This window comes from Schistocerca cancellata, chromosome 11, assembly GCF_023864275.1.
Source record: "Schistocerca cancellata isolate TAMUIC-IGC-003103 chromosome 11, iqSchCanc2.1, whole genome shotgun sequence".
Classification (NCBI taxonomy): Eukaryota; Metazoa; Arthropoda; class Insecta; order Orthoptera; family Acrididae; genus Schistocerca; species Schistocerca cancellata.
In genome coordinates, this window is record NC_064636.1 from 91,271,402 (window position 1) to 91,283,726 (window position 12,325).

A 12,325-nucleotide genomic window follows, 5' to 3' on the forward strand; every position below is an offset into this window, starting at 1 on the left:
AAAAGAAGACAGAAGAGGAGGCTTTTGGAGGATGAAGAAGAAGACCATGATAATCGATACTATAGTGCAGGAATGTATTGAGAAACTTTGATAGCCATTTCCCGTAAATTAGAATTTTTCGAATATAAGGAACATTTTCTCAAAATCCACTCAAGCTAGAGAGATGAAAATTTTATACAGCACTCCTAGTGGTCAAACATACATTGTAACACAGCCATTTGGCAATATGTTCAGTAGTTTCATTTCAATTTAATTATAAAGCAATTATTTGTAAAATAATTTGGGTCATTAATAAAAAAATAATTGGAAGGAAACTAGAAAAGATACCTAAAATCCCTCTGTCATAACTGCAATACTAAACCACTCTACATGCAAAAAAAATTCAAATTTTTCTATTTGGTAGTTTATTCATAAATATTCCTCAAACTTAGAGATTTTAACATGGGCAACATAGGCACCTTCGGCTCCCCTTAATAGGCGTTGTTTAATTCATACCTACAGAGCATTGTCTTCTTTCAAAGGCGATTTGGTCTAGCAGTGGATGTCGATGGCTTGCCTGGATTCACTCGTGGTTTACGACGCTCAGGATTCTCAAAACATATCCATTTTTCATCATCTGTCACTATTCGATGGAGAAACGACTTTCTTTTATATCTGGCGAGCACAATTTCACAAGTGGTTTTTCGAGATGCTAGCTGTCTTTCATTCAGTTCATGCGAACCCATTTCCCTACTTTCTGCACCTGTCCCGTAGCTTTCAACCAAAGAGAAACGACTTTCTGCGTCACAGGACCGAGCGAGGTGGCGCAGTGGTTAGACACTGGACTCGCATTCGGGAGGACGACGGTTCAATCCCGCGTCCGGCCGTCCTGATTTAGGTTTTCCGTGATTTCCCTAAATCGCTCCAGGCAAATGCCGGGATGGTTTGTTTGAAAGGGCACGGCCGACTTCCTTCCCTAATCCGATGAGACCGATGACCTCGCTGTCTGGTCTCTTCCACCAAACAACCCAACCCAACACTCTGCGTCACATTCATTTGTTCCGCCCGCTCCTGTTGAGTTTGCGTATCATCTTCATACATTAAAGCCTACAATCCGTTGTCTTCGAACTTTTTCGGTGGTTTCCCGCGCTCGTCGTTTCTCACGCCAACATCAAAACTTTTGAATTTTTGTAAACACTCGAAACACTGTGTTTCTCCAAGAGCATGTTCGCTGAAAGCTTCGACTGAAGCGCCTAGAACCGCTCGGCCACAACGGCCGGCCGTACCACGTCAGTCCTCTTGGAAGAGAGCTGTCGCGGTGACGTGGCTCTGTTGTCGTTGCCGCGTAGCGATTTGCGAAGATGGAAAAAATCGAGATTCGAGGAGTGATTGAGTACTTCGTAAAGAAAGGTATGAAAGCAAAGGACATTCGTGCCGATTTTCAGAATACACTGTGGAACTCTGTTCTTTCATATTCAGCTGTTGCTGTTGTCATATGGACAAATGAATTTAAATTTGGTCAGGAGAACTTAGATGATAATCCGCGCAGTGGTCGGCCAATATGTGTCACTACTCCAGGAATCATTGGAAAAGTGCACAAAATCGTTACGGAGGATCGCCGATTGAAAGTGCGTGAAATTGCTTACGCTTGCCAGATGTCATCTGAAAGGCTATACCACATTTTAACTGAAACATTAGACAAGACAAGAAAAAAATATCTGCAAGATGGGCGCCGCGCCTCTTCACGCTGGATCAACAACGCACGAGAATGGACATATCGGAACAACGTTTGGCCCGTTTTGGGAGAAACGAACAAGATTTTTTGCGCCGGTTTGTGACCACAGATGAAACGTGGGTGAACGGTTATACCCCAGAGGCAAAACAACAGTCAACGCAGCAGAAACATACTGATTCTCCGACACCAAAGAAAGCAAAGACAATTCCTTCGGCAGTAAAGGTCGTGAAATCAGTGTTCTGGGATGCGAAGGGGATTCTGTTTATAGATTATCTCCCCACTGGACAAACAATTTTTGGAGAATACCATGCTAACCTCCTGGACAAATTGCAACAAAAGATACGCGAAAAAAGGCGGCCGGTTTAGCAAGGAAGAAAGTCATCTTCCATCAAGACAATGCGCGGCCGCACACATGTGCCGTCGCCATGACGAAATTACACGAACTAAGGTATGAATTGTTGCCACACCCGCCTTATTCACCCGATATGGCTCCGTCAGACTTCCGTCTCTTCCCAAAACTGAAAATATTTCTTGGTGGACGAAGATTGACTTCAAACGAAGAACTGATGCTGGTCGCAGGTTCGAATCCTGCCTCGGGCCTGGATGTGTGTGATATCCTTAGGTTAGTTAGGTTTAAGTAGTTCTAAGTTCTAGGGGACAGATGACCTCAGAAGTTAAGTCCCATAGTGCTCAGAGCCATCTGAACCATTTTTTTTAAGAACTACACTACTGGCCATTAAAATTGCTACACCACTAAAATGACGTAATACAGACGCGAAATTTAACCGAAAGGAAGAAGATGCTGTGATATGCAAATGATTAGCTTTCCAACCGATTTGTCATACACATACAGCAGTTGACAGGCATTGCCAGGTGGAAACGTTGTTGTGATGCCTCGTATAAGGAGGAGAAATGCGTACTATCACGTTTCCGACTTTGATCAAGGTAGGATTGTAGCCTATCGCGATTGCGGTTTATCGTATAACGACATTGCTGCTCGCGTTGGTCGAGATCCAATGACTGTTAGCAGAATATGTGGGTTCAGGAGGGTTATACGGAATGCCGTGCTGGATCCCAACGGCCTCGTATCACTAGCAGTCGAGATGACAGGCATCTTATCCGCATGGCTGTAACGGATCGTGCAGCCACGTCTCGATCCCTGAATCAACAGATGGGGACGTTTGCAAGAGAACAACCATCTGCACGAACAGTTCGATGACGTTAGCAGCAGCATGGACTGTCAGCTCGGAGACCGTGGCTGCGGTTATCCTTGACGCTGCATGACAGATAGGAGCGGCTGCGATGGTGTACTCGACGACGAACCTGGGTGCACGAATGGAAAAACGCCATTTTTTCGAATGAATCCAGGTTCTGTTTACTGCATCATGATGGTCGCATCCGTGTTTGGTGACATCGCGGTGAACGCACATTGGAAGCGTGTATTCGTCGTCGCCATACTAGCGTATCACCCAGCGTGATGGTATGGGGTGCCATTGGTTACACGTCTCAGTCACCTCTTGTTTGGATTGACGGCACTGAACAGTGGACGTTACATTTGAGATGCGATACGACTCGTGGCTCTACCCTTCACTCGATCCCTGCGAAACCCTACATTTCAGCAGGATAATGCACGACAGCATGTTGCGGTCCTGTACGGTGCTTTCTGGGTACAGAAAATGTTTGACTGCTGCCCTGGCCAGCACATTCTCCACATCTCTCACCAACTGCGAACGTCTGGTCAATAGTGGTCGAGCAACTGGCTCGTCACAATACACCAGTCAAACTATTCTTGATGAACTGTGGTATCGTGTTGAAGCTGCACGGGCAGCTGTAACTGTACATGCCATTCAATGCCCAGGCGTATCAAGGCCGTTATTACGGCCAGAGGTGGTTGTTCTGGGTACGGATTTCTCAGGATCTATGCACCAAAATTGCGTGAAAATGTATTCACATGTCAGTTCTAGTATAATATATCTGTCCAATGAATACCCGTTTATCATCTGCATTTCTTCTTGGTGTAGCAATTTTAATGGCCAGTAGGGTAATAGCCGGAGTTGACAACTATGTTGCTGGCATGGAGGAAACTCATTTTCCAGATGGGATCAAGGCACTGGAACGCCGTTGGATTAAGTGCATTAATATACAAAGAGACTACACTGAAAAACAATATTAGTTTCAGTGATGTAAATACTTTTTTTTCTGTTCCGTTCCGAGAACTTTTCAAATACCCTAGTACACAGGACAGGGAAGTAGCGGTTTTTTGTTGTTTTAATTTTGGAGAACAGTGTAGAATGAAAATATGCGAGCTTGTGTGCTCTCAGGTGGCACGATTGGTTGTGAATTGTATTATCGTGTCAGCTTTCTCTATTTATTATGATACTGTCTGTAAACGCCATGAAGCTGTAAAACTCTTTGGGCGCATTCACGAAGTTTCTTGTACAGATGATGATTTCTCCTCGCTCCGTCCTTCCTTCATATTTGGGCAAGTGCAGAAGAATGAGCGGATGGGGGAGGGGAGGGGGAGAGAAGGGGAAGGGGCGAAAAGTTGCAAGCCAGTGCGATTCTAATACCCACGCGTGATAACGATACTGTCCTACGGGCTGCACGGCGGGGCGTGATTAGGAAGGTGCGAGCAGGAGAGGGGGGGGGAAGTAGAATTGCGCCCGTAAAGGGGAAGTGAGGGGTGGGGCAGCCGCGGAGGGGGAGGGGGGATGACGCACGAGGCGAGACGGCGAGAAGGCGGGTCGCACACCGGCCTCGCAGGCTGCTGGGTTACCACGCGAACCGCTCAGCAGGGCACAGTCGGATCGGAACGCCACCTATGGTCAAGGTAAACGCGACCACGCCGCTATCTTTCCACTTCCTCTTTGCAACAGCACTCTTTCAATTGCCCCCCACGCTTGTCCGTCGCCCTGTGTCCTAAACGGTGGCTACCAGTGGCGACTGCTGTGTAAAAGCACAAGAGCACATGAACACCCTAACTTTTGAAATTTATTGGTTATTTTACTTTGAATGCTGTTAAACGTAATGTAGGTGCAGTATGTGAAATACACGGCGCTACATATTGCTCCTCTAGGCTTGGTGAAGCTTAGCATCGGGGTCGCCAACACACATTCACTTGTACACGTTTTAAGGAGCTCCTGAGCATGCGCAAATGGCGTGACGTAACTGTCTAATGGGCCAAATGTTGTTGTTGTGGTTGTGGTCGTCAGTCCTGAGACTGGTTTCATGCAGCTCTCTATGCTACTCTATCCTGTGCAAACTTCTTCATCTCCCAGTACCTACTGCAACCCACATCCTTCTGAATCTGCTTAGTGTATTCATCTCCTGGTCTCCCTCTACGATTTTTACCCTCCACGCTGCCCTCCAATACTAAATTTGTGATCCCTTGATGCTTCAGAACATGTCCTACCAACCGATCCCTTCTTCTAGTCAAGTTGTGCCACAAGCTCCTCTTCTCCCCAATTCTATTCAATACCTCCTCATTAGTTATGTGATCTACCCATCTAATCTTCAGCATTCTTCTGTAGCACCACATTTCGAAAGCTTCTATTCTCTTCTTGTCCAAACCAGTTACCGTCCATGTTTCACTTCCATACATGGCTACACTCCATACAAATACTTTCAGAAATGACTTCCTGACACTTGAATCTACACTCGATGTTAACAAATTTCTCTTCTTCAAAAACGCTTTCCTTGCCATTGCCAGTCTACATTTTATATCCTCTCTACTTCGACCATCGTCAGTTATTTTGCTCCCTAAACAGCAAAACTCTTTTACTCCTTTAAGTGGCTCATATCCTAATCTAATTCCCTCAGCATCACCCGACTTAATTCGACTACATTCCATTATCGTCGTTTTGCTTCTGTTGATGTTCATCTTATATCCTCCTTTCAAGACACTATCCATTCCGTTCAACTACTCTTCCAAGTCCTTTGCTGTCTCTGACAGAATTACAATGTCATCGGCAAACCTCAAAGTTTTTATTACTTCTCCATGGATTTTAATACCTACTCCGAATTTTGCTTTTGTTTCTTTAACTGCTTGCTCAATATACAGATTGAATAACATCGGGGAGAGGCTACAACCCTGTCTCACTCCCTTCCCAACCACTGCCTCCCTTTCATGCCCCTCGACTCTTATAACTGCCATCTGGTTCCTGTACAAACTGTAAATTGCCTTTCACTTCTTGTATTAGAGCCCGGCACCTTCAGCATTTGAAAGAGGGTATTCCAGTCAACATTGTCAATAGCTTTATGTAACTCTACAAATGCCTTTCCTTAATCTATCTTCTAAGATAAGTCGTAGGGTTAGTAGAGCCTCACGTGTGCCAACATTTCTACGGAATCCAAACTGATCTTCCCTGAGGTCGGCTTCTACCGGTTTTTGCATTCATCTGTAAAGAATTGCCGTGGCTGATTAAACTGATAGTTCGGTAATTTTCACATCGTTCAGCACCTGCTTTCTTTGGGATTGCGATTATTACATTCTTCTTGAAATCTTAGGGCATTTCGCCTGTCTCATGCATCTCGCTCACTTGCCATAAACTGTACTTAATTATGTGCAAAACAACAAAATTCCACAAAAACAAGTTTCTTTTTTTGCAGACAAGTTATGAATATTATTATTATTGTTATTATCACTATTATTATTGTCAGTGGCTGAAGTTGTATATAAATATGCTGATAAGCATAACTGCAGCGGGCGCAAGGTGAGGCATAAAGCTTTGTGTCGTACAATCATCAAGGGTACACGAGTTGGCCTCTGGCTCCGAAAGCCCACATCGATTTCGTAGAATGGTTTGCGTGCTGACACTTGTTGATGGCCCAGCACTGAAATCTGTAGGAATTTGCGGAAGAGATGCACTTCTTACATTAAAAGGAAGGTCAGCGTTGGCCGTAATATTGATGTTTTATTGATAGCAGGATCGATTTTCGATCACAGAGTGATCATTTTCAGTGCTGTGGTGTACAAATTAAATTCAGACACTGGTATCAAGTTATCAATCTTGATAACTTGATGCTAGTGTCAGAGTTTAATTTGTACACCACAGCACTGAAGACGATCACTCTGTGATCGAAAATCGATTCTGCTATCAATAAAACATCAATATTACGGCCAACGCTGACCTTCCTTTTAATTTAACATATATGGTCGTTGTGCACACAGCACTGCATGGAGTCGCCAATCAATAGATGCACTTCTGTCACCTGAAGGATTCTCTTTAGTCGTCGTTGGTCCGTTCTTGCAGTATCTTCTTTCGGCCGCAGCGATGTCAGAGATTTCATATTTTACCGGATTCATGATATTCACGGTACACTCGTGAATTGGTCGTACGGGAAATGCCCACTTCATCGCTAACTCGGAGATGCTGTATCCCATCGCTCGTGCGCCGACAATAGCACGTTCAAACTCACTCAAATTTTGATAACCAGTCATTTAGTAGCAGTAACCGCTCAACAACTGCGTCAGACACTTGTCGTTTTATACAGGCGTTTTTCTTCGAAACCGAGACGCCAAACATACCGTAAACATCACGTGGAACAACCAACGGATCGCGTTCAGCAGCACTCCTTGTTATTTAGGCGTCACCCTCGATCGCACACTTACAGACATCATGTAGACAAGGTTAGGGGCAAACTATCAACAAGGAACAACCTCCTGAGTAAGCTCACCTCCACAAAATGGGCCGCCGACCCACATACAGGGCTATTACAAATGATTGAAGCGATTTCATAAATTCACTGTAGCTCCATTCATTGACACATGGTCACGACACACTACAGATACGTAGAAAAACTCATAAAGTTTTGTTCGGCTGGAGCTGCACTTCAGGTTTCTGCCGCCAGAGCGCTCGAGAGCGCAGTGAGACAAAATGGCGACAGGAGCCGAGAAAGCGTATGTCGTGCTTGAAATGCACTCACATCAGTCAGTCATAACAGTGCAACGACACTTCAGGACGAAGTTCAACAAAGATCCACCAACTGCTAACTCCATTCGGCGGTGGTATGCGCAGTTTAAAGCTTCTGGATGCCTCTGTAAGGGGAAATCAACGGGTCGGCCTGCAGTGAGCGAAGAAACGGTTGAACGCGTGCGGGCAAGTTTCACGCGTAGCCCGCGGAAGTCGACGAACAAAGCAAGCAGGGAGCTAAACGTACCACAGCCGACGGTTTGGAAAATCTTACGGAAAAGGCTAAAGCAGAAGCCTTACCGTTTACAATTGTTACAAGCCCTGACACCCGATGACAAAGTCAAACGCTTTGAATTTTCGGCGCGGTTGCAACAGTTCGTGGAAGAGGATGCGTTCAGTGCGAAACTTGTTTTCAGTGATGAAGCAACATTTTTTCTTAATGGTGAAGTGAACAGACACAATGTGCTAATCTGGGCGGTAGAGAATCCTCACGCATTCGTGCAGCAAATTCGCAATTCACCAAAAGTTAACGTGTTTTGTGCAATCTCACGGTTTAAAGTTTACGGCCCCTTTTTCTTCTGCGTAAAAAACGTTACAGGACACGTGTATCTGGACATGCTGGAAAATTGGCTCATGCCACAACTGGAGACCGACAGCGCCGACTTCATCTTTCAACAGGATGGTGCTCCACCGCACTTCCATCATGATGTTCCGCAGTTCTTAAACAGGAGATTGGAAAACCGATGGATCTGTTGTGGTGGAGATCATGATCAGCGATTCATGTCACGGCCTCCACGCTCTCCCGACTTAACCCCATGCGATTTCTTTCTGTGGGGTTATGTGAAAGATTCAGTGTTTAAACCTCCTCTACCAAGAAACGTGGCAGAACTGCGAGCTCGCATCAACGGTGCTTTCGAACTCATTGATGGGGACATGCTGCGCCGAGTGTGGGAGGAACTTGATTATCGGCTTGATGTCTGCCGAATCACTAAAGAGGCACATATCGAACATTTGTGAATGACTAAAAAAACTTTTTGAGTTTTTCTATGTGTGTGCAAAGCATTGTGAAAATATCTCAAATAATAAAATTATTGTAGAGCTGTGAAATCGCTTCAATCATTTGTAATAACCCTGTACTTTAGGTACGTCGGCACTTGCACTCTGCTACTCGGTTGCTGAATACGCTGCCCCAGTTTGGGAAAGATCAGCGCATGCGAAACGAGTGGATCCTCTGCTGAACGATGCCTGTCGCGTAATCACGGGATGCCTAAGTCCCACCCCGGTTAGCCAACTTTATTTGCTTTTGTGGCATAGCTCCACCCAACATCAGACGAGCTATAGCAAGCGAAGCAGAGCGCCTCAAGCAGCTGCGCGACCACCGCCATCCTCTCTTCGGACAAAACCCTCCACACACACGTCTAAAATCGAGACGGAGTTTCCTCACCTCAGTTCAACCGCTCGAAACCTCAAAACCCAAGGCCAGAATGTCAAAATGGCAAGCAACACTGCCTACGGGAGACCAGGCACCTCTAATCTCACCCAACGAACAATTGGCCTCTGGAAATGAACTAAAATGGCCATTATGGAGAACCCTCAACCGCCTACGAACTGGGGTGGGCAGATGCAACGTAAACATGTGTAAATGGGGATACCGAAACGGGTCGGACACGTGCAAGTGCGGACAGACCCAAACAATGGACCACCTCCTGGAATGCAGCAACAAGGGGGAAGTGTGCAGGAAAGAAGATCTGGCAAACGCTACGGCAGTGGCAGTTAAATGCGCTGAATTTTGGCGGGACGTGATAAGAGATATACAGGGTGAGTCACCTAACGTTACCGCTGGATATAGTTCGTAAACCACATCAAATACTGACGAACCGATTCCAGAGACCGAACGTGAGGAGAGGGGCTAGTGTAATTGGTTAATACAAACCATACAAAAATGCACGGAAGTATGTTTTTTAACACAAACCTACGTTTTTTTTAAATGGAACCCGTTAGTTTTGTTAGCACATCTGAACATATAAACAAATACGTAATCAGTGCCGTTTGTTGCATTGTAAAATGTTAATTACATCCGGAGATATTGTAACCTAAAGTTGACGCTTGAGTACCACTCCTCCGCTGTTCGATCGTGTGTATCGGAGAGCACCGAATTACGTAGGGATCCAAAGGGAACGGTGATGGACCTTAGGTACAGAAGAGACTGGAACAGCACATTACGTCCACATGCTAACACCTTTTTATTGGTCTCTTTCACTGACGCACATGTACATTACCATGAGGGGTGAGGTACACGTACACACGTGGTTTCCGTTTTCAATTACGGAGTGGAATAGAGTGTGTCCCGACATGTCAGGCCAATAGATGTTCAATGTTGTGGCCATCATTTGCTGCACACAATTGCAATCTCTGGCGTAATGAGTGTCGTACACCCCCAGTACATCTGGTGTAATGTCGCCGCAGGCTGCCACAATACGTTGTTTCATATCCTCTGGGGCTGTAGGCACATCACGGCACACATTCTCCTTTAACGTACCCCACAGAAAGAAGTCCAGAGTTGTAAGATCAGGGGAACGGGCTGGCCAATTTATGCGTCCTCCACGTCCTACGAAACGCCCGTCGAACATCCTGTCAAGGGTCAGCCTAGTGTTAATTGCGGAATGTGCAGGTGCACCATTATGCTGATACCACATACGTCGACGCGTTTCCCGTGGGACATTTTCGAGCGACGTTGGCAGATCATTCTGTAGAAACGCGATGTATGTTATAGTGCTCTCCGATACACACGATCGAACAGCGGAGGAGTGGTACTCAAGCGTCAACTATAGGTTACAATATCTCAGGATGTAATTAACATTTTACAATGCAACAAACGGCACTGATTACGTATTTGTTTATATGTTCAGATGTGCTAACAAAACTAACGTGGTTCCATTTAAAAAAACGTAGGTTTGTGTTAAAAAACATACTTCCGTGCATTTTTGTATGGTTTGTATTAAACAATTACACTAGCCCCTCTCCTCACGTTCGGTCTGTGGAATCGATTCGTCAGTATTTGATGTGGTTTACGAAATACATGGTGATTCAAAAAGAATACCACAACTTTAAAAATGTGTATTTAATGAAAGAAACATAATATAACCTTCTGTTATACATCATTACAAAGAGTATTTAAAAAGGTTTTTTTTTTCACTCAAAAACAAGTTCAGAGATGTTCAATATGGCCCCTTCCAGACACTCGAGCAATGTCAACCCGATACTCCAACTCGTTCCACACTCTCTGTTGCATATCAGGCGTAACAGTTTGGATAGCTGCTGTTATTTCTCGTTTCAAATCATCAATGGTGGCTGGGAGAGGTGGCCGAAACACCATATCCTTAACATACCCCCATAAGAAAAAATCGCAGGGGGTAAGATCAGGGCTTCTTGGAGGCCAGTGATGAAGTGCTCTGTCACGGGCTGCCTGGCGGCCGATCCATCGCCTCGGGTAGTTGACTGTTTATACCAACGTATAATACACCACCTATCAGGAGGTTTAACAGCATACGTCGTTCGAAATGCACGCTGAACAACTGTCGTCGATTCACTTCTGCCGTACTGAATAACACAAAAAGCTTTCTGTTGAGCGGTCGCCATCTTAGCATCAACTGACGCTGACGCCTAGTCAACAGCGCCTCAAGCCAACAAATGTACAACTAAATGAAACTTTATAGCTCCCTTAATTCGCCGACAGATAGTGCTTAGCTCTGCCTTTTGTCGTTGCAGAGTTTTAAATTCCTAAAGTTGTGGTATTCTTTTTGAATCACCCTGTATATCCAGCGGTAACGTTAGGTGACTCACCCTGTGCACTATGTTTGTCTTTATATTGTAATATGACTCCCCATTTTGGGTTTGTTTCATTTATACATATGTGTATTGTATTTGTATTTGTGTGTATATGTAATGTGTGGGTTGTCTATGGCTTGGACACGATTAAATAAATAAACAAATAGGCGTTACCGACCGCAGGGCGTATAATGCATGTTCACATCTCTCTGTATTTCAATACGCTTGCCTATACCGATTTCTTCGTCGCTTCAGTGTAGAGATGGGGGATCCGCTCTTGAACTAATTCATAGAGTTCAATCTTTCAAAGGAGTGAACAATCAGTGATTCAGAAAAAAAGAATGGTAGCTCCAAACGTTTCCCACGGCAGAGAGAGAGAGAGAGAGAGAGAGAGAGAGAGAGAGACGGAGCGTATCAGCAGCGCCTCTGCTGGTCAGAGCACAGTGCACGCCACACAACACAGCCAGTGCCGGCCTCTGCCCTGCTTCTACCTTGGCTGCCTGCATTGTGCAGTGCCCCATTGGATTTTGTGTTTCACATATGCCGTGCCGTCTCTGTGCGTCGTCTGCCGTGTGCACTGTGCAGTGTCTGGCGCAGCTTAACTTCGCATCGCACTCTGTCGGCGATCGTTTCAGTCGCACGTCCTGCCCTCTGGGCAGTTGATGCGAGCAACAGGACAGAGAGCCACCTAGCGGATAACATAGGAACTACTTGCAAAAACCTGCTCGCAAGGGAACGGACGGCTTGTCTCGGAGCGGGTGAGTTCACCGCTCCCCCCCACCCTCGGAACTCGCCCGCTCAACGCTCACCCCACCGTCTCGACTCTAGCCAGAGCATCGAGCAAAGCGACTCAGGTGTCACTCTGGTCTCT

The 12,325-nt window shown here is 45.6% G+C and overlaps 2 protein-coding genes across 3 annotated transcripts in view; one reads left to right on the plus strand and one right to left on the minus strand.

Moving 5' to 3' along the window:
* The window catches only part of LOC126108948 (procollagen-lysine,2-oxoglutarate 5-dioxygenase), a 466,456-nt gene that overhangs the window by 182,177 nt on the left and 271,954 nt on the right, over positions 1–12,325 (minus strand). The window lies entirely within an intron of this gene.
* LOC126108949 (immunoglobulin domain-containing protein oig-4-like) overlaps positions 4,453–12,325 on the plus strand; it is a 29,407-nt gene continuing 21,534 nt past the window's right edge. Inside the window, exon 1 of one of the 2 annotated variants that reach the window (XM_049914332.1) lies at positions 4,453–4,544. In XM_049914332.1, coding sequence (XP_049770289.1) covers positions 4,536–4,544 — 9 coding nt within the window. In that variant the 5' untranslated portion in view covers positions 4,453–4,535. The remainder of the gene's footprint in view (positions 4,545–12,325) is intronic. The other variant, XM_049914333.1, reaches the window with a different exon arrangement.